Source organism: Acinonyx jubatus, chromosome B4 (assembly GCF_027475565.1).
Source record: "Acinonyx jubatus isolate Ajub_Pintada_27869175 chromosome B4, VMU_Ajub_asm_v1.0, whole genome shotgun sequence".
Lineage (NCBI taxonomy): Eukaryota > Metazoa > Chordata > Mammalia > Carnivora > Felidae > Acinonyx > Acinonyx jubatus.
The window spans coordinates 97,778,172-97,801,599 of NC_069387.1; the positions used below are offsets into that span (position 1 = coordinate 97,778,172).

At 34.3% G+C, this 23,428-nt stretch overlaps 1 protein-coding gene across 5 annotated transcripts in view; it reads right to left on the reverse strand.

Annotated features, from left to right (window-relative positions):
• Window positions 1-274: 274 nt before the first annotated feature.
• The window catches only part of NAP1L1 (nucleosome assembly protein 1 like 1), a 33,255-nt gene continuing 10,101 nt past the window's right edge, over window positions 275-23,428 (reverse strand). The window contains exons 2-16 of one of the 5 annotated variants that reach the window (XM_027071214.2): window positions 23,045-23,081; window positions 18,464-18,549; window positions 16,883-16,985; window positions 11,160-11,301; window positions 10,826-10,906; window positions 9,783-9,908; window positions 8,734-8,805; window positions 7,472-7,611; window positions 6,885-7,030; window positions 6,771-6,790; window positions 5,031-5,153; window positions 4,296-4,325; window positions 3,735-3,785; window positions 2,610-2,681; window positions 275-1,900 (exon numbers count right to left, since the gene is read on the reverse strand). In XM_027071214.2, coding sequence (XP_026927015.1) covers window positions 2,646-2,681; window positions 3,735-3,785; window positions 4,296-4,325; window positions 5,031-5,153; window positions 6,771-6,790; window positions 6,885-7,030; window positions 7,472-7,611; window positions 8,734-8,805; window positions 9,783-9,908; window positions 10,826-10,906; window positions 11,160-11,301; window positions 16,883-16,985; window positions 18,464-18,549; window positions 23,045-23,061 — 1,173 coding nt within the window. In that variant the 5' untranslated portion in view covers window positions 23,062-23,081 and the 3' untranslated portion in view covers window positions 275-1,900; window positions 2,610-2,645. Of the gene's footprint in view, window positions 1,901-2,609; window positions 2,682-3,734; window positions 3,786-3,967; window positions 4,064-4,295; window positions 4,326-5,030; window positions 5,154-6,770; window positions 6,791-6,884; window positions 7,031-7,471; window positions 7,612-8,733; window positions 8,806-9,782; window positions 9,912-10,825; window positions 10,907-11,159; window positions 11,302-16,882; window positions 16,986-18,463; window positions 18,550-23,044; window positions 23,082-23,428 lie in introns of those variants that run through there. The other 4 variants (XM_027071213.2, XM_027071212.2, XM_027071216.2 and 1 more) reach the window with 4 other exon arrangements.

A 23,428-nucleotide genomic window follows, 5' to 3' on the forward strand; every position in this document is an offset into this window, starting at 1 on the left:
AGGGGAAACTATAAACTGAAACTGTAAGGACAAAATTCAAAGTGTCTCAAAAATCTCTGTAGTTAACAAAGGGTAAAAATCTTTCTAGTCGTCCAATAACAAACTCCATTTAGCAAGGCTTGGGAGGTTGCTCTTGAAATAAACAAATTCACAGGTCATCCTGGCCTAAGCACAGAATAGCATACTCTAAACATCTCTACTCTCTGCTCTTCCAAAAAAAGTATATATAAATATATTCATATTTTTAAAAACCACCCAAAATATCACCAGTACATTTTATAAAATTAAATGCAAATTTTATTAAGGATTTCAAATTACATATTTCAAATTTCTAGAATGGAATAGAACCATTTTGGAACTGGAGAGATGGCGTAGATGAACACTGATACCCCTTGCAATGCCAACTTTAATGAGAAAACAATTCCTCTGCAAACCACATCCCCTTTATATAACAAGATGAAATCATATCTGCCCCTTCACTTTGGCAATAGCTATTACCTAAAGGAGTGAAAGAAAAAAAAATAGTGGTTTTGCTACTTAAGTTCATTAAAAATGGGATTCTATCTTTAGATTAAAATTGGCTGAGTTCAGAAAAGGCTGTGATCAGATGAGCTATGGGTACAAAAAAAAATTCAGCAAGGAATGTCTAATTAAAGCAACCAAAAGCATTTTGAAAATAAAGAGGAAAAACACAGGATGTTTTCATGGCATTTTTTTCTCCTACAAACTATTGCAACTGGTTAAGGATTTCCAGTAGTTAATTAAATTCTCAGGAGAGGAATGAATAGTATTATACAAATAACAAAATGTATTCACATTCCAAGATCTTAATACTAGATTTTCAAAAAGGAAGCTCTGTCACCTCTAAAAACAAACTCAATATAGTTTTATTAAGAGCAGGAACTCTAGGCCATCCTCTAGTCATAATCCATTTAATCCACCCTCACTGTCAAAGCTTTTAGGCTTGTCACAAAAAGTTAACAGTAATTAGCCTGAGGTATTTTAAATGTGGCTCTGTAAGTCTCAAATTTAATGGCATTTTCCTCCCTAAAAATGGTCTTCTTTCTACTTCAGTCCCATGATCTCTGTAGTGTTTCACTACAATATGGTCATAAACTAAAATACCTAAAAGCAATCGTTGGACCTTTTGAAAGAGTTGTTCATCCATCCACTTATATTAAGACAGGAGCCACACAAAGATCTGTAAGAGTGTTTGTTGCCTGACCAGATCCAGAATAGAGGTACTTAAACCTTTGTTTTCCAGTTGAATTATCAAACCCTGGTATGAATAAAACGTGAATATTATACTTGTGGTACAAACAGGTTCATATTTTTGAGCTTTTAATGAGATTGAGAAACATTTCATAAAACTTAACTTAATATGCCTTAACATATCTGTGAGGTAGTTAGGTAAACAGTACTACCCATTTTAATACACAGTAAACAGAAGCATGGGTAAATGACATACTCATACTTTAAGCAGTAAGAATTGGAATTAACTATAGAGGCGTGGGGCCTTCTCTCTAGTTCTAACCAAATGAAATAAAATTTTAATCTTTTAATCTTTTTTTTTAAAAAAACATTACATCATTTAAGATTTTCTCTTTCTTTTCTATCCTCTCATATTAGTAGATGTAGTACCTCTCCCAAAGTTGACACTCTCTTCTTCCATAATATGGTAAGCTGGGTACAATGCTTATTAATTCAAGCTAGGCCTCTGTTTCTACCTGAATTAGTACAAAATTAAGACATTATCTTGTGAGAACTAAAATTATATGACATTTTTATTTTAGGCTGCAAAAACAAAAACAAGCAAACAAACAAATAACAACAAAAAAACTTGAAATAGGCTTGTCAAATGATGTAAATTCATCCTTTCCAGGGAAGCGGAAGGTAGACCCTACCATAAAGAAAAGATGCTGAGTTAATGGAGGTTAAATTTAAAAGTACAGTTAAAATAATGAGGCTTAACTTTTGAAAATAGGTTTTATTCACCTCCCTATAGTAACCAATAACCACACTATGAGTTAGGTTTCTTTACTGTGGTTTCCTTACTAGGTATCTCTAGCTATGTCACCTAGAATACAAAATCCATTAATAATCTAAGTTATCAGTTGTGGTCTTACTGGAAATTCTTAACCATATTTGTCTTGACAAGTTCTGTTTTTTGTTTTTTAAATGATGAATTGTCTTAGTCTAAGTCACTGCATTTCTGCAACAAAGTAATGAAAGGCACAGCTAGTGCAAGCAAACTTAAACCCAATTCAATTACCAGCTGAAAAAATATTTTGGTTCTTCAGGGAAAAAAAATAAGCGAATCAAAAAAACTGTTCTTTTAACAGGGCTGTTCACTTTCATAGCTATAAATTCTTTGTTACATGATAAAAATTACTCCAGAAGAACCAAACCATGTAGTGATGAATGAACATGCATGAAAGAATTTATGCAATCAATAGAGCTGGCAGAAAAACTACAGTTAAAATGCTAAGTAGAACAAATTGGTCTTTAAAATTATCAGTTCCTTTCCTTTAAAAAAAAGTACTGAGTCTACCAAGAAAATACAAAAACATAAGGCTGTAAGAAAATAATAGTTGTGTTTAGGCTATTACAGTGCAGGTTATCCTCAAGGCCACATACATCCTGCTTCACTGCTGCTTGCACTCTGCTGGGTTTTGATCCTTCTGTTAAAGGAAAACAACAAGTCAATCTATCTTTTTCTACCTGCTTCAGTTAATTTTCAACAGTAATTAAACTATCTTAATTATATTATCTCACTGTTCTACCAAAATTTGTGCCAAATTAAAGAAATAGTATATAGCAATGATGGAAAGTTATTTATTCAAATATCAGCAAGTCACAAAAATGCTAAAATAAAGCCCAAATTTTACATTGTAGAATGAATTCCATAAAATAAAACACACTAAGCCATAATCTTAAAAAATAAAATAACCAAGCAATTTATGTTAGTCATATTATCAGTATTTTCCTTCTTATAGATCAATTATTGTTAAATCCTAATTCCATTAATATTAACTTTCAAGAGTAATTCATACCTATTAGAATATTTAAGATTATTTTTAACTACCCCCTCTCTTACCTGCTCACTAAAATAACTTCTGGATATTTTACAGAATTTAGCAAATGAATGAATACATTTAACAGAAACCTTAAGTTTCAAATGAATCCTGATAAGGTACTTTGTATTTTGGGGGAGACAATGGGCTTTACTAGCCCTGATATGACAAATTCTCAATAACAGACTGGGACTCTCAGAAAAAAGGTGGTTGGGAGAATCTAACACAGTATTGCTTCCCTATTCCCAAGCACTTTTGCATTCAGGTTACTTAAAAACTGACCTTTGTTTATAACCTATCCTTTGGAGGAAAAACAACCTAAGAACACTAATAAGTAATTTTAAATGCTTTAAAATTATGAAGAAGAAGAAAAAAAAAAAGCCCAACATAAAGTGCATTAGAAGTAGAATCTTAGGGTTTATTTAGCCTGAAACTATGAAAAATACAAAGTCAGAACCAAAAATAAAAGTTTCTTAGGAAAGGTACACTGGCATATCATGTACTATTGAAATACCAGTGAAGATTAAAAAAAAAATGTATGTATGTATATATATATATCTCCAGTCAATAAGACTTACAAAATAAACTTTATATTAAGAAACATCAACTCTTATGTAACTTGCCTTAAATTTAATAGAAAGCAGCACTAATTTTGCTCACCTTTGAGTCATAGTCTGGATCATTTTCCTCATCTCCTTCTTCTTCCCCTTCCTATATTAAAGTTCAAAATGCATCCATGAAGTAGGTACACAGTAGGAAGAAATGGCTCATAATGTATGGAGAAATTTTAATACAAGTTACTCTATAGGTCAAAAGATTTTCATGATTACAGAGTTTGGTGACAATGCAATTTAATTTGAAAGCTTCTAATATGAAAAATTTCCCAACACAACTTGAGACATCCAGAGAGCTTTTATTGAAAAGATTTACTGCAGCCAACGTTGAAAAAGTTTACTGCAGCTTTTGACTTCTTCAAAGAGCTGATAACCCTGCAGCAGAACAGAATTATTTGAAATAAAAAAAATGTTCTGAGTTTTGCAATTTATTTATTGAAACCTTATACATACATTGTTTGGCTGTAGAATTCTAAAACCGTATTTTTTTCCAAAAAGTTTTTATCCCGTATCACAGAGTAATGATTATAGCAAAGGAATACATAAGTCACTCAATTCGCTTCTCAATGTGTTAAACAGAATTATTTGCTCATTTGGTAAACATTACCTCATCCGCTTCTTCACCTTCTTCATCATACTAAAAAGGGAAAAAAGGATGAAGTGTGAATGTAGCTAACAAACATTTGAGAGTAGCATTACTTACAGCCATCACTGTCTCCACTAAGATCTAAAAAGAGGAAAATACTTTCCCTAAGGTGACTAATTACAAATTACATAGCTGTAGGAATCAGTTCAGTGCCATTATCTAAATCTGACGATCTAAAAAATTAAAGAACACAGTACAGTCGTGGGTGTGGTCAGACAACTATTACTATAAATATTACCTGCCTGTACTTATGTGAACACATTGCACAAAAAGGACCTAAAGCCTACTGGAATGATTGTCATTTAGCAATAAAGATATCCAAAATATTTGAGGGGAGCCTAATTTTACCTTAATTGTTGTTTAATACTCCTTTGGATAAAAATTCTATGTTTCCTAATATTTTTATGTTAAGTAATAAAAAACATCTTAGGCATGTTTTTTGTTTGGTCAAAGACAAGGGCATTATAGACCTCCAACAATGACCAAACACAATAAAGTTTTACTAATTCGGAGAAGTCTAAGATCCTAGGAGGACATATTTAAAGCAATTCAGGAAAGTTATCTAGAGGACATCAGTAATTAGCCTTTGAATTATTCTGTCTTTTAAAAAATCACAACTATTCATTAAACCTCTCATCAATTGTGACAATCATACCCTCACCAAATTATTTCACTGCAGGATTCAGATTCACTCACATCATCATCATCGTCTTCAATAGCTTCTCCAGTAAAGTATAACACTGATCTTGGGATTATACGCTCACGTAAAAAGTGACCAATTTCAAAGTCTGCAGCAAGGATAGCTTCAGCATCATCATCCTTTAAAAACAAAACAAAAACAAGCACAAAATTTAATAACTGCTATTTAATTAGGCACATGCAAGACTCTTGAGTTTAAATCCTACGAAGCAACACTCAACTTCACTTTTCGTCATTTTAAAATTAGCTTCTGTGTGTGATTCAGTAGTCATCTACATATACCTTAGGTCTACAGTTTTTAATAAAAAGAAAGGTAAGCAATGCAGTGTACATACTCAGAGAAATTTGGGAAATAAAAATTAGAATTGGTTATTGTTTAGTTTTTTTCTGGCTTAAAATTAAAATATAAAAGCAACTTTGTTATGGGACTGTAATTTTCCTTTTAAAATATTAATTACTGAAAACACCCAACAGAATAATACTAAGATACTAAGAATCTAAGGATTTATAACATTAGGTGTATCACACATAATGAAACATGGAGAATCACTACACACTTCCTAAAAGTAGTACCCTAGCAGGTATATAATGCCAAATGAGAAAGAATCCTACTTAATAAATACAAAGTCAATCCAGGATTTCTATTTAATGACAAAGCACAACACAAAATTGGTGCTGACATTCTTCAACATTAAAATAATTCCATTAAAGTTCTACGATACCAAACAATGAGTAAACATTCCATGAATGTTCATTTTGATTCATCAACATAATCCACTATAATGAACATCCAAAAACACACAAAAGGGCCAGTGGACTTTGAAGTAAAGACTTCTAATCACAGGTGGTAGTCTATCTGTAATTACTCAAGATTGTTTTGTTACCCTCAATATTTGGAAATAGAAATTAAAAAAAAAAATCACTTGAACACAAACTCCAACCCATTTGCTGACATGAAAATAGCATGAAACTATCTCAATGCTCACAGGTAGGTCTTTCAACCTAAAATTCGGGTGCTGCTTTACAGCCCCCTTTTTTGTCCTATAAAAGGTATTTTGAGCCAAGCCACTTACTACTCTTTTCAGGCAGAAATACTTGCCTTTTACACATCTGGTCCAAACCTTGGCTAAAACCATTCTAATTCGAAAGTATTCAAAATAAAACATACTTTCTAATTCCATATGTATAAAACTATTTAAACTGAGTTAATTTAAGTTCAAAGATCTGGCCAACAGAAGAGCAAATTCACAACATACTTAGCCTACCCTGCCTGTATAGACCTCTCAGAGGTTGTTCCTCTTTCTAGGCCATACACAGGCACAATCACAGCTCTTGGCATATGGTCACATAATACATGGCCACAGTAAGAAACCATATTTCCACTGGAATAACACAGAAAGAGTTCTGACCAGAATGGTTAGGAGTTTAGTAAACAGTACAAATGGTTTAATACCTTCTAGTTTCAATAAGAAAACTACAATCTTAACAACTTGAATCCCCTACACAATATTTGCAAGTCTCAAAAGAAAAGAAAGCCTTTAGCCTTTCCATTTTTCAGTGGAAGCACTATAAGCATTTTGAATGAAATAATTTCAGATGCATAATGGTCTTTTCCATGCACTGCAAGCCTCAGAACAAAATTCAAGTAGCAACTATCCAACTCCCCACGTTTGAGAACCAATTCTCTAATTTCATATGTAATTAACAATTCAATAAATAAATAACAATTTAACTTACCAGGTCTCCACTCTCGGGAACTGCAAAATTGAGAAAAGAAATTCAAGTGAGTAAGAAATTAAAGAAAGCTTGTAATAAAACAACCATCAATACCCAAACTAAAACACTGTTTACCTTCAGGAGGGGCAAAAAAATTAAAGAAAGAGTCGTTGGAAACTGTTTTGGTCACAGTACGAACTGTCCCACGTCCCTTGTGTTTCTGCTTCTTCTTAATGGTTTTCAAAGTGACATTCTTTCCTTTTTTCCAATCTATTTGGCACCTTGCAAAACAAAGGAGGAAAAAAAAATCTATCACAATTAACATATTACATTTAATTGATAGAAGAACTATGATTTATCTAATTAAATATATTTAATTACAAATTTTAGAGGGGAAAAATTGGCTCAAATGTTTTTAGTAGCATATAAAGAGAAAATTTTATTTCAACAAATTTTTTCAATAAGATATTGACAATTAGCACAAATTCACAGTACAATAAATTTAAACATGCACTCCTTTGGACAACTATCTGCAATACCGAAAGCCAAGGAGAATTCTAGGAAAATAGGTAAGCTCTTCCCAGAAAACATTTTACTGAAATGTTTAGTGATAAACTATGTATGTCTCTATGTATCACACACACACTAGGAAATACCAAGCATCACAAATTCTAAGTATAATAAAGAGATAAATTCTGTGAAAGTAGTAAAATTAAACTCACCCTGTACAACCCATAATTTCTGGTCCATCAAAAGAAAAGGGATCAGAGTCATCTGGTTCTGACCTCATCCTGTATGTCTTTGTCAACACTTCATTTGTGAAATATTCATTGGGTTCAAAGTGAAATTCTAAGACAAAACTCTTAAAAAAAAATAAAAAAATAAAAACTAATGAAATTCCTACATCATAAGTATCAGTGCTTTAGTAAATAAAACTTAATCTGTTGATTTGTATAAACATATAAACTTCTAGGTGATAATACTTTTCCCACTCTGGGAAAGGGTCAGATAAACCCCAAATTCTGTTTAAAAAGCAAAACAAGGTACAAAATAAAACTGGATAAAACCTAGTTCAGCTTATAACTTCTATTTAGTAACATGTTTACAAAACAGGTTAAAACAGCTGAATAAACTGACCAAATACTCCGTTTTCCATCCCCACGAAGAGGACTTTAAATCTTACTCTAACCTGAATTTGACAGATGAAAAAGCCCAACTGGGCCACACACAATAAAAGAATCTATAGCCTGTAGTAGCTCTGCCCATACTTCACATAATCCTGTTGGTTTTGGGGGAAGTGAGGGCCCTTTAACATCTTCTGTTTTATGTAATTCTCAGACACATGCCATTTATCTTCATTCATTTATTATTTGAGACAGAGAGAGAGAGAGAGAAACCGTGCACATGAGACCAAGTGGAAAAGAGAAGCGGGGGGGGGGGGGGGGGGGGGGAGGGGGGAGGGAGAGAGAGAAAGAGAGAAAGAGAGACAGAAGAGAAGGAGAATGGGGTAGAGGGGGAGATAGAAATAATCCCAAACAGGATCCATGCTCAGCTCAGAGCCGAACGTGGCACTCAATCCTACAACCCTGGGATCATGACCTGAGCCAAAATCAAGAGTCAGATGCTCAACTAACTGAACCACCCAGATGTCCCCCAGACACATGCCTTTTAAGGTGAAGTATTTTTTTAAATTCTGTTACCTTGCTATTACTTTTTACCTACTTTTAATCTAGTATCAAAGATTTACGAGATTTCAACAATAGTTTTGTGATCAGAGGGAGGAAAAGAAATAAACACTGCATTTCAATTATCAACATCCAAACATTTATTTCCTACCAACAATTAAGAGTACCAAGTATAAGTTTTAACTTCTTTCTCACCCCCATCTCTAAGCTTTGAGTACCACCTCTTTTCAGAAACTTCCGTATATCTACCTATAAACATCTAATGTTACAAGACTGAAACTATTTCAAAGTTCTTTTACCATGGGCTGGCCAGCATCTGAGAACTTCACTTTAATATCTTTTAAGTGCTTCAGAATAGGTTCATCATGTTCCTGCAAATTAGGAAAATATTAAAATGAATATCTAACATGGCATTTTAGGATTAGTGTTGTTACTGGACAAAAACACTTAGCTAACTAAGACATTTATAGGGAAGTTTTACATAACAATTGTGAACCATAAGACCTACTCTCCAGATTATGGCTTATACTAAAGCTAGTTTACTTACAAGCTCTACTTATTTCTACTGCCATTGGTAGAAAAAAAGTGACTCGACAGAAAACTATATCATCATCATCATCATCATCATCATCATCATCATCATCAGACTGAATAGGCTAAAGAATACAAAACCAAGTCTTAGGCATGTTTGCTTTAAAAACGCTTCCTTTTCCAGAAGCTTCTTTTTCCTTTCATTCTGCTGGGTCCTTTTCTACTTCGCCAAAGTAGAAATGAAGTAGTCATTGTTCCAAGATTTCTTTTTCTTGACATTAACTTCCAACAATCACACTACATGGCAACAAATACTACCACACAGGTGGTAGTGGCTCAAGAAATGCTTCTGATTAAGACAGGAAAAGTTTCCCAGAGAAGGAGACATTTAGGTTGGTTTCCCAGAAAAAGTGACAACTGTAAGAGTTAAAGATCTGTATGTTATTCTTTTAAAATGCAAGTGTTCCTTGGAATATTTGTTTCAGACTGAGAAAGTCATTTTGGGTAAGACAAATGGAATTTTAAGTCTCCTCCTTCCTATCTCCAATACCAAGCACCTAAACACAGAAGGCACAAGACTGTAACAAAACATTGCTCAATGATAAACAATTGTCAAAGGGACCATTTCATTATCTAATTTTTGAAAATGAATTAAAATTTATTTGATTACATTCATCAAAGACACATTTCCCTTCTACAGATAACACAGGTTTCAGAAGACCACAACCATTCCATAAAGGTCAATAACGGAGAGACTAGTGTCATCACAGCCATTTACACTTCAAAAGTAAACTGGTATTATCATAAATAAAATTACCTGAACCATATCACTGAGCAAGTCAACATTCTTAAAAACGGTCAACCAGAATTCAGGAATTCCCTTGGGGTCTTCTTTTTCTTCATCTTTTTTCTCATCTTCAACCTTGGCTTTTTCTTTCAGCTCCTCCTTGATAAATGACAGCATACATTACTGAATACCTAGATCAGACCTCTGATAAAATATTACCCATCCCCTTAACTTACATCCAGTGGTGAAGTACAGAAACCAAAATATCTTCAATCACCAATTGTAACTTTCAATCAAATTATAAGTTCTGGTCCAATTGTATAAACACTGCTGTTTACCATACCAAACCTTACTTCTATAAATATTGCTAATTACCATACTCCTCCAAAAAAGAGAACCACTAGGAGAGAACCTTATTATAAACCATAGGGAAATAGTTTTAGAGAAAAAAATTTTACAGCTTCAGGGGATAAGTAAATAAATAAATACCTTACCCAATGCCTCACCCCTTGGTGTTCTTGACCAAAACACTATATTTGCTTTATCAACCAACATTAAAACAGCAATGTTGGAGAAACAGGGTCATGTAACAGAACACTGCATTTGTGTCACAACCCTGCCATTTATTAGCTGTAGGCAGGTCACTTAGAAGCTTCCATTTCAGGGGTGCCTGGGAGGTTCCTCTTGATTTCAGCTCAGGTCATGATCTCGCGGTCATGGGATAAGCCCTGTGTGGAGCCTGCTTGGGAATTCTCTCTCTCCGCCCCCCCCGCCCGCACATGCGTGCACACGCTCTCTCTCAAAATAAACATATAAACTTAAAAAAAAAAAAAATAGCCTCCATTTCATCACTTGAAAAGAACAATCCTTTGCATGTCATCATGAAGTTCAAAGGAAAATTTTACATGAATCTATAAAACTTAAATATTATAAAAATGTAAGGGAAAATGAATTTTGTATCCAGATGAATTTGGGTACAGATGGTGCCAGGTCTAACAGTGGCTCATCTGCACTCACTATCCATCTTACAATAAAATATTTTCAAGGGATAAAAACACAAAGTTGGTACCAACCGAAATTTCATCCTCCTCATCTGGTTTCCATTCACATTCCTCTTCTGTAGGTTCATAAATTGCATTAATGATCTCAAATCGCTAAAATGATTTAAAAAGAAAAGCTTACATAAAAACACTGATATCCAAGGCAGAAACTAGCTGTTTCTTGTTAAAGACGCTTACAGTTTTAATGAATGCATACCACAACTTGAATTGCTATAATTGATTTCCCAAATACCTCTTAATAACCATCTGGCTGAGAGGCCTAAAGACTTAACCACCTGCAAGTTTGTTTATATTTCCAGAGCTTTATTATAATGTCATATTTCAGATAAATAATAGAAAGCATTACCTTATCAAATAGAGGCTGATAGAGAACAGCATACTTTCTTTCAAGATCATGAACTTCCTCATAGAATTTGGCTTCTATCTGTGCACATTTAACTTGAAGGTTTTTGAGAGCATTCACTCGTCTCTTAACTACCCTAGGCAAGCTGAAAGGTTGGAATGCACCAGTTACACAGCATCATAGTAAAATACAAGTCATACTTCTATCATATCGAAAATAAAGCATAAAAGTCAGTGAATGATAGTTTCCTAGTTGAAGCAAAACGTATACTCAAAGTAACTAAAATAAATACATGGACTTCTTGACTGAAATATTTCAAAAATGAACATTTAAATAGATACAGTAAGTTGATAAGAGAATGTAAATCGTATCAACCCTAAATCTTTCATTATAATCAAGTTCAACAGTAGACTTGTCAATGCTGGCATCTACGCTGTAAAACAGACTATTTTTTAAGTTCAAAAGTCATGGGCTGATCATCTTAACTCTGAGAATAATGACAGTAACCTTGATTTTAAAAAGAAAAAAAAAAAGTATGTGTATCTCACCCATACCAGCTATTTTTAGGGAAAAGGAGAACATATGTATATTAGAAAAAAGGATGGTATCCTACACTATTATTTCTTATTTTAGTCTCTGTATTTAATTTGGAATTTGAAATTTTATTAAAAATATGACTGTTATGTTCCATGAAGGGACTTTTAGTAAGATATAATTCATATATCATACAATTTACTAGGGGGTGGGTATAAGCCTCCGGAAGTATGATTAAACTTAGGAATCCCCTACCACCCAAAACATTTCACTCAAAATTTATCTAACTTCAGGGAATCTGTACAAAAGATCCAGAATCCAGATTAGAATTTCCTGCCATAGGCAGATTGTTGTAACTCAAACAATTCTCTTACTTAACCACTATTTTAGTTATGATAATCAGAAGTAGAAAACAAATTATCTACAGATACCATTTTTTTATTTCTTACAATTAAAAGTAAAAAGCTTAATGTTTAGTCAAGGCAGTGAAATAGCATGGTGTGCTGCCCACCCCCACAGCCTATCTTAAAAGAAATAAAAAATTAAAAAAAAAATTCAACCCTAGAAACTTTAGAACTAAGAAGGAAACAACTATTTCAGGCACTTGCACGCATGGGCAACTTCTGAGACTAACAACTGCACAGGGTGAACTGCAACCTAGAAAAAGGAGGAAATGGCCAGAATGGGTAGCAGTGAGGACAGGCTAGAAGAAAGCTTTTTAAATTCTGCACTTTCCTTAGAACAGTCAGTGCCTGTCCCCTTCACCCTTCACAGAGCCCAGTGCCAACATTTTTAGCAGCTGATAAAAGCTGGACTGGCTGAAAGCTTACAAGCACTCATTCCTCCACCCCTCCACTCCAGGTACTCTTTCCAAAGCAGCCAAAAACAATTGCCTAGAATTGACAGCCAACTTTTGAGTCTAAGTTAACTGGAGCTCTCCTTAGGTTCATCCCATCCCCTCACCTCAAACTCCATGGGACTATCACAAACCAAAGCTTGATCTTTAATAATGATTACCGAGGAGTAACTGTTACCAGCCAACGAGCCTAAGCTCTCAGTCCAAATAACTAAACACTTGAGGAGTACAATCTCTAATGAAAGAATGAAATATTTATCATCTGAAGCCGTATTATTAGACAGAACAATGTAAATGTATTTAAGGAAATGAGGGAAGAAACAAGACCAAGAAATCTAAAAGTGGAAATATTAAGTATGAAAAGTATAGTAGCTAAATTATATAACCAACAAATAGGATAAACTGGATAGGTTCAAGTGAAAGAAGTCCAGTAAAGTTGAAAAGGTCTCCAGAAGGCAGCAGGAAAGACATACAGTTATGATTTGGACGACAAAAGTAACAACAGCTAAAAGACAGAAGGGAGATGGATAGCTCAAGAAATGAATAATAAATTTCTCAGAGTCAAAGTAATATGGAACTCCTCACTCTCACCCCTAAACAGGTTAATGAAATTTATGAATATCAAAGACCAAAGAAAATTCTAAATGTATTCAATGAAAAACCAAATAACATATGAAAAAAAAGGAATCAGACCGATATCAGGCTTCAAAAGAAAACACCATATACAAGAAATGCATTTTTAAGATATTTAAGAATTCTGAACTTACAATTTTATAAACCAAACTATTATTCAGATATAAAACAAAATAAAAACTTTTTATGAGGCTTATCAGGCTTCAGGAAATATGCCACAGATACTCGTTACATTCATTAAAAGTAATTTTTGAAAAAGTTAAAAAAAAACAACTCGGAAACACTATATAAGATATGGGCAGCCAAATATCTTGGTAAATTTTACTGATGTTTTGATGAACAAAAAGAGGACTAGAAGATGTATATTTATAAACAATACAGACATTGGTAAATTTAAGAAATCAATAGGGGTATTCGGTTTTGAGCCTCTTTACCATAATAACAAAAAGTAGAATGCAGTAACTTTGAAGCCAGCAGAACACAACCAGAATTATTTAATGGAAAGCAGAAAAGGAGGAAAAAAGAAAGTACGATAAATTATAAAATAATAGCAATTAAGTCCAAAAACAATACCACCTTCAAGAAATGCAAAGAGTTTGAAACCACTAATAACGAAGCGAGCAAACTTTCTTACTAGAGATAAGATACAAGGATGGAAAAAGACATGCCAGGCAAAGGAAGGAAGGAAGAAAGAGAAAGAAAGCAAGCTGGAATAGCTATCTTAATATCAGACAAAACTGAATTCATAACAACAACAACAACAAAAATAACACAAAATACAAAAGAGGACATTTTAGTCTTGTAAACTAGAACAGAAGGACAAGATGTATACATCACAAACATATAGCTAATAATACAGCTTCAAAATATACTAATCCACAACCAATAGAGATTAAATAGAAAATTTTAACACATCCTTCTCAGAAACTGTTAGTTCAGGCAGATAATCAATAAGCAGAAATAAAGAGAACTTGAACAACACAATTAATAAATTTGCACTACTAATTCCAGCATATAGATCTTCACTCTACATTCATAGAACATTTATTAAAGTATTAAGACCATAAAAGATAGATTAAAAAAAAAAAAATCAATTCAAGCATTCAATTCAAGAAACTGGAAAGAGGAAAAGAGCAAATTCAAATAAGAAGGGTTCTCAAACCCCTAAGGCCAAAGTCCATTTTTAGAAGAGTTCTACCAACTGTTCAACGAACAGTTAATTCCTATCTTATTCAAATTGCTTTGAAAACAGGGAAAAAAGTAAAAGCAGCTGTGTCTATTTCATTAAGCAATCGAAATCTTCACTCTAAAACCAGGGCTTGGAATTACCATCCCATTGAAAGTTCTGTATTGTACATACATACATATGTACATACACACACAAGTTCAATTCACTAATGAGTAACGACCTTACATAAAATTATTAAACTAAACTCAACAGTGTAGGTTTATTCCAAGAAAGTAAGGTGAGTTCAGTATCTGAAATATATTTCCAAACTGTATTTAATATGACTTAATAGATTCAAAGAAAAAGTCAAAAGACCATCTGAATACAGAAAAAAAGGTCACAAAAAATCCTACGTAGACACCAAATGTAATGGAGAGATTTTATATCCATTCCAGACTGGAAATAAGACAAAGATGCTCATGTTTAATGCTAACATTTAACACAGTACAGCCAAGTCCTGGCCAATACTGTAATGAAAGAAAAATAAACGTGGTGTGACATAACACAAAAGATTAGAGCTAAAACTGCCATTACTTGCAGACAGGATCTTTTGCCTATGGGAGGAGAACGAAGAACAAAGAACAAATTACTACCAAAGTGTAGCAAGATTTCTGGATACAAGATCAACAGCAAATAAATAAATAAAAATAAATCAATAGCACTCTTCTTGACATCAACAGCTAACATGGAGATACAATAAAAGATACTACATTCACAAAAGCAACACAACTAAAGTACACAGGAATTAACCAAGAATAGACTTTGAAAAAAAAATTTAGAGTAAGAGAATATGATCTCAATAAATACAAAGATGTGGATGAGACAACGTAACATTAAAAGGATAATTCCCTACCATGTTAATATGTACACTCAATGTAACTCTTATCAAAAATTTTAGTGTGTTGAGAGGGGCTGTTTTCTGTTGTTTTATGAAAATCCCTAGAAACTTACTAGCAACCATATGTGGGATGAAGGTCTACATACTGTTAAGCCAATCTTAAGAGTGTGTTCCATAGGGAATGAGGGGGAGGGGAAAGGGTGGAAGAAGATACTACAGGGAGAAAGATTAAATCATCACCCTGCTAGATATTAAAACATACTAAAAAGCCATATTAATTAAAACCGGTATTAATTAAAACAGAAGAGTGCTGTTCAAAGACAAACACAGATGTTTATAAGAAACTGGTATGTAATAAAGGTGGTATCACAAATAAATGGGCGAAAAATCAACTGTTCATGGTGAAGTGTGATAAAAACAAGCTCATCAAAACAAAACAAAAAAACAAAAAAACCTGAATGCCTAGCTAAATACAAAGGTGAACTCTAGAGGGATTATTAAAGACCTAAAGATGAAAGGCAAAACTAGTCAATAGGAACTACAGAAGGAACTAGGAAGGACTTGTTAAAACTTGAAAAGAATGAGCCACAGGTCAAAACCTTAAAATATAAAAATTAAGGATTTCTGTTTAATGGAGAATGCTAAGGATAAAGTTAATAGAAATGACACGAAAGATTTACAAGTCTAAAATTGATGACAGATTAACACCTAGAATACACAGAAACTCCTGGAAAGGACAGTAAACCCCAATAGGAAAATGGACAGAGGGAACAACAAATGAGCAACCTAAAAAGCTCACAATCATGAAAAAAAGCTCAAAACTCAGTAGACAACAGAAAATACAAACAAAACAAAATATGCCCGTACCTCTTCGATTGGTAAAAAACAAAACACCCATAAAGGCGAATGATACCAACTGCTGGCAGGGACACAAGGATAGAGCAACCTTCAATGCACTGGCTCTAGAAAGCAAGCTAGAAGTATTTAAAGTTTGCATACCTCATATAACAATCCCTATGAGGTAAGTACATAACCCAAAATAATTCTTACACAGTTCTTTAGGAGGGCATGCACAAAGATGACCATTACAATGGAATTTGTGTTGATGGAGCTTGGAGGCAATCTAGATATCCATCAAAGAATAAGCGTATAATAGAACATGGTGGACACAAATCACTGCAAGTGACAACATTTAGAAGCTAGAAACTACTGACTAGAGATTACATACAGAAAGCAATGTGGATGGATCCTAAAACCATAAAGCCAAGTATAAAAGAACAATTATAAGCAAAATAAGATACATGTGCTATTGTTAATGATTTATAGGACCAGTGAAATAAATAAGAAATCATTATTTCTTGTAATCCTGTGCACTTCTAGCAAACCTCCAAACAAATCTCAGAAATGGTTAAGATCAGTGTATTTCCTGTGGAGAAGAGTCAAACTTTGAAAAGACCAACTCTAAATTGGTGGTACTCGGCAAAATTTTAAACTCCCAATAATCCTATAATAGATACTAACAGACATTAGCTTTCCACTATTACTAATGTAAGTCCTAGATGGTCTTAAAAATAGGTACACTTGCAATGTTGATTATAGAAGGATAAATAAGGACTATGGAAAAGAAGAACTTGTACCTTTCAATGTATCCTGTTGGTGTTTCTACCAGACCATCAAGTCTTTCTTGAAGGGCTGCAAGAATCTGAGGATTTTGCATCATCTGAACAGTCAGCTGACGCGCTTTAAAAAAAAAAAAAAAAAAAAAAAAAAAGGGCATCGAAAGAAGGATTTTATGAAAATGTATTATGCTATTTTAATAGGACAATCCAATCATGAAGTTTTCCTGACTAGCCCATAAATCATTGGTCTGAACAGAGATGGGCAGCAAGCGGAGGAAAATCCACTCTAGGAAAAGTTCAGATTCCTAATGATCTAATACATCACCATCTCTCAAGGCCATTGCTACAACTCCTGTGAATAATATCCTTTCTCTTCCTACTACATTGCGTTTCACACACCTTCCGTTTTTGAGAAGCTCAAAGCTTCATCCAGATGCCTATCTATGACTGTAGATAATGCTTTGAAGCAGACAACACACACTATTAGAAAATTGCAAATACAGTTTCAATCCTGGGACAAAGACTGTGGAGCGAGTAACCGAAATGTTTTGTTTGATGCTTAATAGTATAGTGTGCTTGTGTATGTCTGAATAGAGAATGTTAACAGTTGAAACAATCAAGGTTGTAACTAAAGCCAAACAAAACATGATTCATTAATGGTGTCTAAAATCATACTTAAACCAAAAATACCAGATTTAGGTGAAACAAGTTATTTTGCTATATCCTCTCTTCTTCATAAACAGACATTACACAAAATTGATATTAGCCTTCCCAGTTGTGTTTTTAAAGGTCAATTCCTAATACTAATTTGATTATTGGATGATGTCCAGTTGTGATAACCAACATGCCTTAGAAATGTCAATACGGGCCACTAAGGATACAGACTTATATATCTTTCGAGAAAATGTTGTAAGATGAAAGCTGAAACTAACGTGCAGTGGTCTTTTCACAATTAACCTCCATCTGGCTTAACAATGAAAAGTTGAGTCATCTGGTACTTCAATATTCTTGGCCCATACCCACAGGGCATAACCTGCAGGCATAACCTCCACTACCATTGCTACTCCTCTTCCTGCTAGAATTACTTGCTCAAGAAAACTGTGATTTTTGTTTACATTTAATACTTATCTCTTTTTTGGTTGTTTGGTTGAAATGGGTTTAAAAAAGACTGACATACAACTATAGGTTTTCTACTATTAAATACTGAACATTTTCAAATCACTCTAAGCTAGTGTTGTTTTTTTTAGAAGTACCACCAAAAACAACCTGTAACATTTCTAAATTCAGACAAAACTCCTGGGCAGCTGTCTGACACAGTTAGGCCATGTCACTGCAGCAGCAAGAGGGTACACAGAGTGACTTCTGATGGGTCACTAACTGTATCTATACCTTCCCCTCCCTTACTACCATTCCATCTCAACCCCTCTCTTCCCCTCCTTTCTTCCCCACCCGAATATACACATACAAACTGTTATTGAACTAGAGGTATGGGCTATGTGGGTAAGGCAACAAGGATCCAAAAGGGAACAGTATTTGTTAGTACCCTCTAGAAGACATGTGCCAGCAATCACTGGCTCCTGAAGTAATTTAAAATAATACCTTTGATTTTTGTTTCTTCACCAGTTTCTTCTTCTTCTACTTCTTCAACATCATCCAAATCTTGATCAAGTTCAGACTGTTCTTTGCTACAATATCATAGTATCACACCAAGGTTCAAATGTACCAATTACCAAAAAATAAATAAAAAATTATAGAAAAACTTCAATTTATTTTCTAGGTTAATATGCCTCTTTCAAAAATATGAAATAGGAAATTCAAAAGGTAATTCGGTTCTCTAACTTCTTATGTAAACAAGCACAAACTGGAAGTACATAAAATTTCATTTAAAAGCACATCAAATATAAAGTTTGTATTGCACACTTTTTTTTAAGATTTTACCTTTAAGTAATCTCTACACCCATCCTGGGGTTCGAACTCACAACCTGAGATCAAAAGTCGCATGCTCTACCAACTGGGCCAGCGAGGCATCCCTCTATTTCAAGCTTTAAAAATGTGGTTTAGTAGGTTTTGGTACAGGCAATGAGAGGTCAGGAAGTATGTGCTCTCTACCCAATATCCACTGATATCACTGAATAACAGCACCCTGATTTTATAGGACACGGCAATACACCAAGCTTTAAAATCCTACATTTCTCAGCCTACCTCTTAGCTAGGTGGGTTATGTAGGTCTGTTTGGGCAATGAGTTAAAAAGTCGTATAGAACTTTAAGTAAGCCTCCTACATAGGATGGTAGACAGCTGGGAGGCCTCATCTTGCTGCCTCCCTAGAACAGGGATGTGATGACTAGAGTTCCAACAGCCATGTTGGACCATGAGGCATCCTAGAGAGAGAATAAAAGTCAACAGAATGAAGGAATTTAGAAGAATAAGGAACTGGATCCTTGACGGCTATGGAGCAATCACATCAGCCTGTACTCATTATCTTTGGACTTTCCTCCTTTTTCTTTACTTCACAGTAGAGATGGGCAAAAAGTTAAAGAGAAGACCCGAGTCTACTGCATGCTTGGAGCAAAGCCAGGAGGATGGCACCATTGAAAGAAAAGGAAAAAGTAGGAAGATAAAATTCTCCCCATTTCATCTTAAAAACCTAGTTTTTGAACATGCAATTTCAACAGGAATTAAAAAGGGAAATAAGGATATCTAAGTTAATGTATAGGTCTTCATATAATTCCTTGTGTGATTTTACATTTTAATATCTGGTTTAGAGATTTAGTTACTTTCATGTTTAGAAACAGCATTTGGAAAATTAATTTTCATATAGAGACAAATATAGAAAAGGTCAACTGTGTTCTGCCAGCAAGGTTTATGTTCCCGTAACTAAGGAAAAAATTCCAGCCTTCTCATCAAATATACAGATTATTCTGAAATTATACAGATTATTCTGAAATTATCTTTTATTATAAACTTCAACATACTCAGACTTAAGATCACTAAAGACCACAAAACTATTCCTCCAGTGTGATTTTATTAATTTACTGAACATCTACATTTTAAGGCTTTAAAACAGGGGTCCACAAACATGGGTCAAATACAGCCCATTATTTTTGTAAATAAAACGTTACCAGAACACAACCACATTAATTCGTTTACGCATGGTCTATGGCTGCTTTCACGCTACAACAGCAGAGTTGAGTAACTACAACTAGACCATATGGCCCAAGGGGCCTAAATATTTATAAATTAGGTCCTTTGCAGAGAAAGTTTGCTGACGCCTGCTTTAATTCTCCTTTCCTCCCATCCTCCTAGGGCTCACAAGCATCCAAAATTAAATAAGGGGATGGTGGGGTATCAAGCTGTCACAACCAATTTTTTTTTTTTTTTTTAAGTTTAAAACAGAATGAGGGTTGCAAGGTTAAGATGGCAGATTGCACATACTCCTCTGATCTTACTCCTCCCCAAATCCCTACTACAATTATGATAAAGGGGTTTTAAAACAAAAAAATACATTGAAGGACAAGGAGACAAGAGCAGCAACTTCACTGAGAAATGAAATCCTTAAGTTAGCAATAGGAAAAGCTGAAAACCAGCCCAAACACAGAATCTTAAAAAGGACACTTCTAGAACTAGAGCTGGGAGACTGACAGTGGAGAAAATAGGGAGAACTAAACAAAAACAGGTAAGTAGTTAAATCCCCAGATCCTCCCCTTCTATCTAGCAGAAGCATGGCAGTTTCTTCTCTGGAAAGGGTTAAGCTGAGAGCTCAGCCTCCAAAACCACAGGTACAGCTAAGAGTATCTCAGATATAGGACTGTATCACTCTAGAATGCTGAATGTAGCAACCCTTCCCTAGCAACCTTTCCCTAATTTGGGTTCCACAACACTGAAAGCCAGATCTTTACCCAGACACTCTTCACTGGGGTATCTGACCAGCCCAGAAATAAAAAAAAAAAAACAAAAAAAACAAAACACATCATCCTGATAATGCGGATTCTTACAACAAACGCCTACCCTGATGATCTTACATTACAATCTAAATTAAAAGCCTCCCCCACTCCAAGAGTCAAATTTTCCAAACAACTTTTTTTTAAACCTCCCTCAATTGCATGTTCTCCCCACCCCAGTCTTAGCAGACAATCAAGTATTACCTCCTATTTGAGAAAGGCTCTAACATGGAGACAAAAACAAATAGGGGAAAGAAAAATTTAGGAGTAAACATACTATAAAGAGGAAAAACATCCAGAGAAAAGATATGACAATCCAGAAAAAAGATATTACAATCAATGAAATAGGAACAAGATGCTATAAAAACAGGAACAGAGAGCAAAGACACTCCTGAAAACTAAAATAACAAATTTAGAAACTCAATTCAAGAGTTGAAAGATAAAGTTTCTTCAGCTTTGCCCAGAAAGAAGAGCAAAGAGATAAAGATGGAAAATAAGACAAAAGATAATTAGAAGAAGCAGTTCAACAATACAACATAATAGAAGCTCCAGAAAGAGAAAACAGAAACAAGACAATCAACAAAGTAAGTTGAGAATATTCCCCAGAACTGAAAGCCATCAAGTTGCCAGACTGAAAGGGTCCACCAGTGAATGCCTAACACGAGAAATTAAAAAAATAGATACAACAATGTGAAAATTTCAGAACTCTGAAGCCAGCGTAGCTTCCAGAAATAAATATATATGTATATATTTAAGACAAAAAGTGTCACATTACAATGATCAAGAATTGACTTTGAACTTCAACACAGCAATACTGGAAGCAAAGTAACAATGGAGCAATGCCTTCAAATTTCTGAAGAAACAGGATTCTTGAATCAGAATTCTATACTCAAACTATCAAACGTAAGGATAAAATAGTTACTTTCAGTCATGTCAGATCTCAAAATAATTTACTTCCTTTGTACTTGTCCAAGAAAGTACTAAAGAACCAAAAGAAAACAACATGGGATACAGCAAACAGCAAACCTGAGAGAAGGAACCAAAGGAAAGGAACAAAACCCCAGGAAGATAATAAAATAGATCCACAATGACAACTGTATAACCAAGGTTAAGCAATTCAAATTGGAGCAGGGCAATACAGGAGGGCAATCACTTTGAAAGCCATTATCACTAAAATACCTGCTGCCATTCTTTTTATGTGTGGAAGGACTGGCCAGATTCTTAAATGTACTTGAATCTGATGCCCTTGTGCTAAATTTTCTGCCTTCCTACCTCCATGATCTGCTGCCTGCACCTTGTGGATATATCGTCATAGCATATGTCCTCCATCCAGAAGTGTACAGTTTTAATCCATTGCTAAGTTATGGGAAATCATAAGCAACAAATAGTGCAGTTCACCCATTCTCCCTTACCATATTTCTTCAAGATACCCATCCACACCAGAACCCTGCCAGAAGCCAACTTCATTAAACCTGTTTCTAGAGTGCACGGCCTTGCCCAATGAAGTCTTGAGGAAACTTGAAGCCACAGTATGACCCAGATAATCTTTTTGCTTTTTGTTTTCCTACCTTGGAAACTTCAACTAGTAGTAGTAATATTGCTTTTCTCTTGCAGCTAAGTTTGTGACTGCTTTTCAGATTTTCAAAATTAAACACTGATTAAGAATGTGTAGGTGTTAAAAATTAAACCGGTTAAGAATGCATAGGTGTTAAAAATCTACAGAAAAACAAAGAAATGAATTAGACAAAAGCCAAGACAGTATTTACATGTCTGGAAAGGTGGGAGGATGCAATTGAGAAGATGGATACTGGGTTTCTTCTAATAGTAATGTTGTACTTTTAAAAACTTGAATGTAAATATCCTATTATTCTTAAACTCTATGCATACATTTTATAAACTTTTTATCTTGTATGTAGGATACATTACACTGTAAAGTAAAATCTCTGGGAAATACATACATGGTAAAAATGAATTTCGTAAGTATTTCTGATTCATTATTGTGCTCAGCACTTTCCTAAGAATAAACACTAGCAAATGGTTTACCGTATTTATGACAATGATTATATATACTCTATTTTGTCTTAGATATGCCATACCCCACTTTTATAATAGCAGATATTACCATATATTTGCATAATGTTATTAATACTGCTGTTAACCATACCACAGTACAAAGTGAAGCCTATCTCTGGAAAAGGAGAAAAAAAACAACAACAAAAAACCAATTATCTGGCACTTACTTGTCAATGTCTGCCATGTTGTAAGAACTCCAAGTATCTATGGAGAGAAAGGTCAATGTTAACAATACCAACAACAAAATACACACACACACACACACACACACACACGCCAAAATCTGCCACCTATTGTACTAATTATGCCCTCCTGGAGATCTCTTTTAAAAGTTTAATAATTCTTGTATCAAATGTCAGCCCTTTAAACAACTTAATGGCAGTTATAAAGCCCTGAGTCCCAACCTATATCAAGTAAACCTTCCCCATCCCTTCAAATGCACCTCATGTCTTATCACTGGTAACCACCATACCCCAAGGCTATCCTGGATATGCTGGCATATTGTCAACAAACTCTTGGTTACCTGATGTCAACACTGTTAGAACTAATCA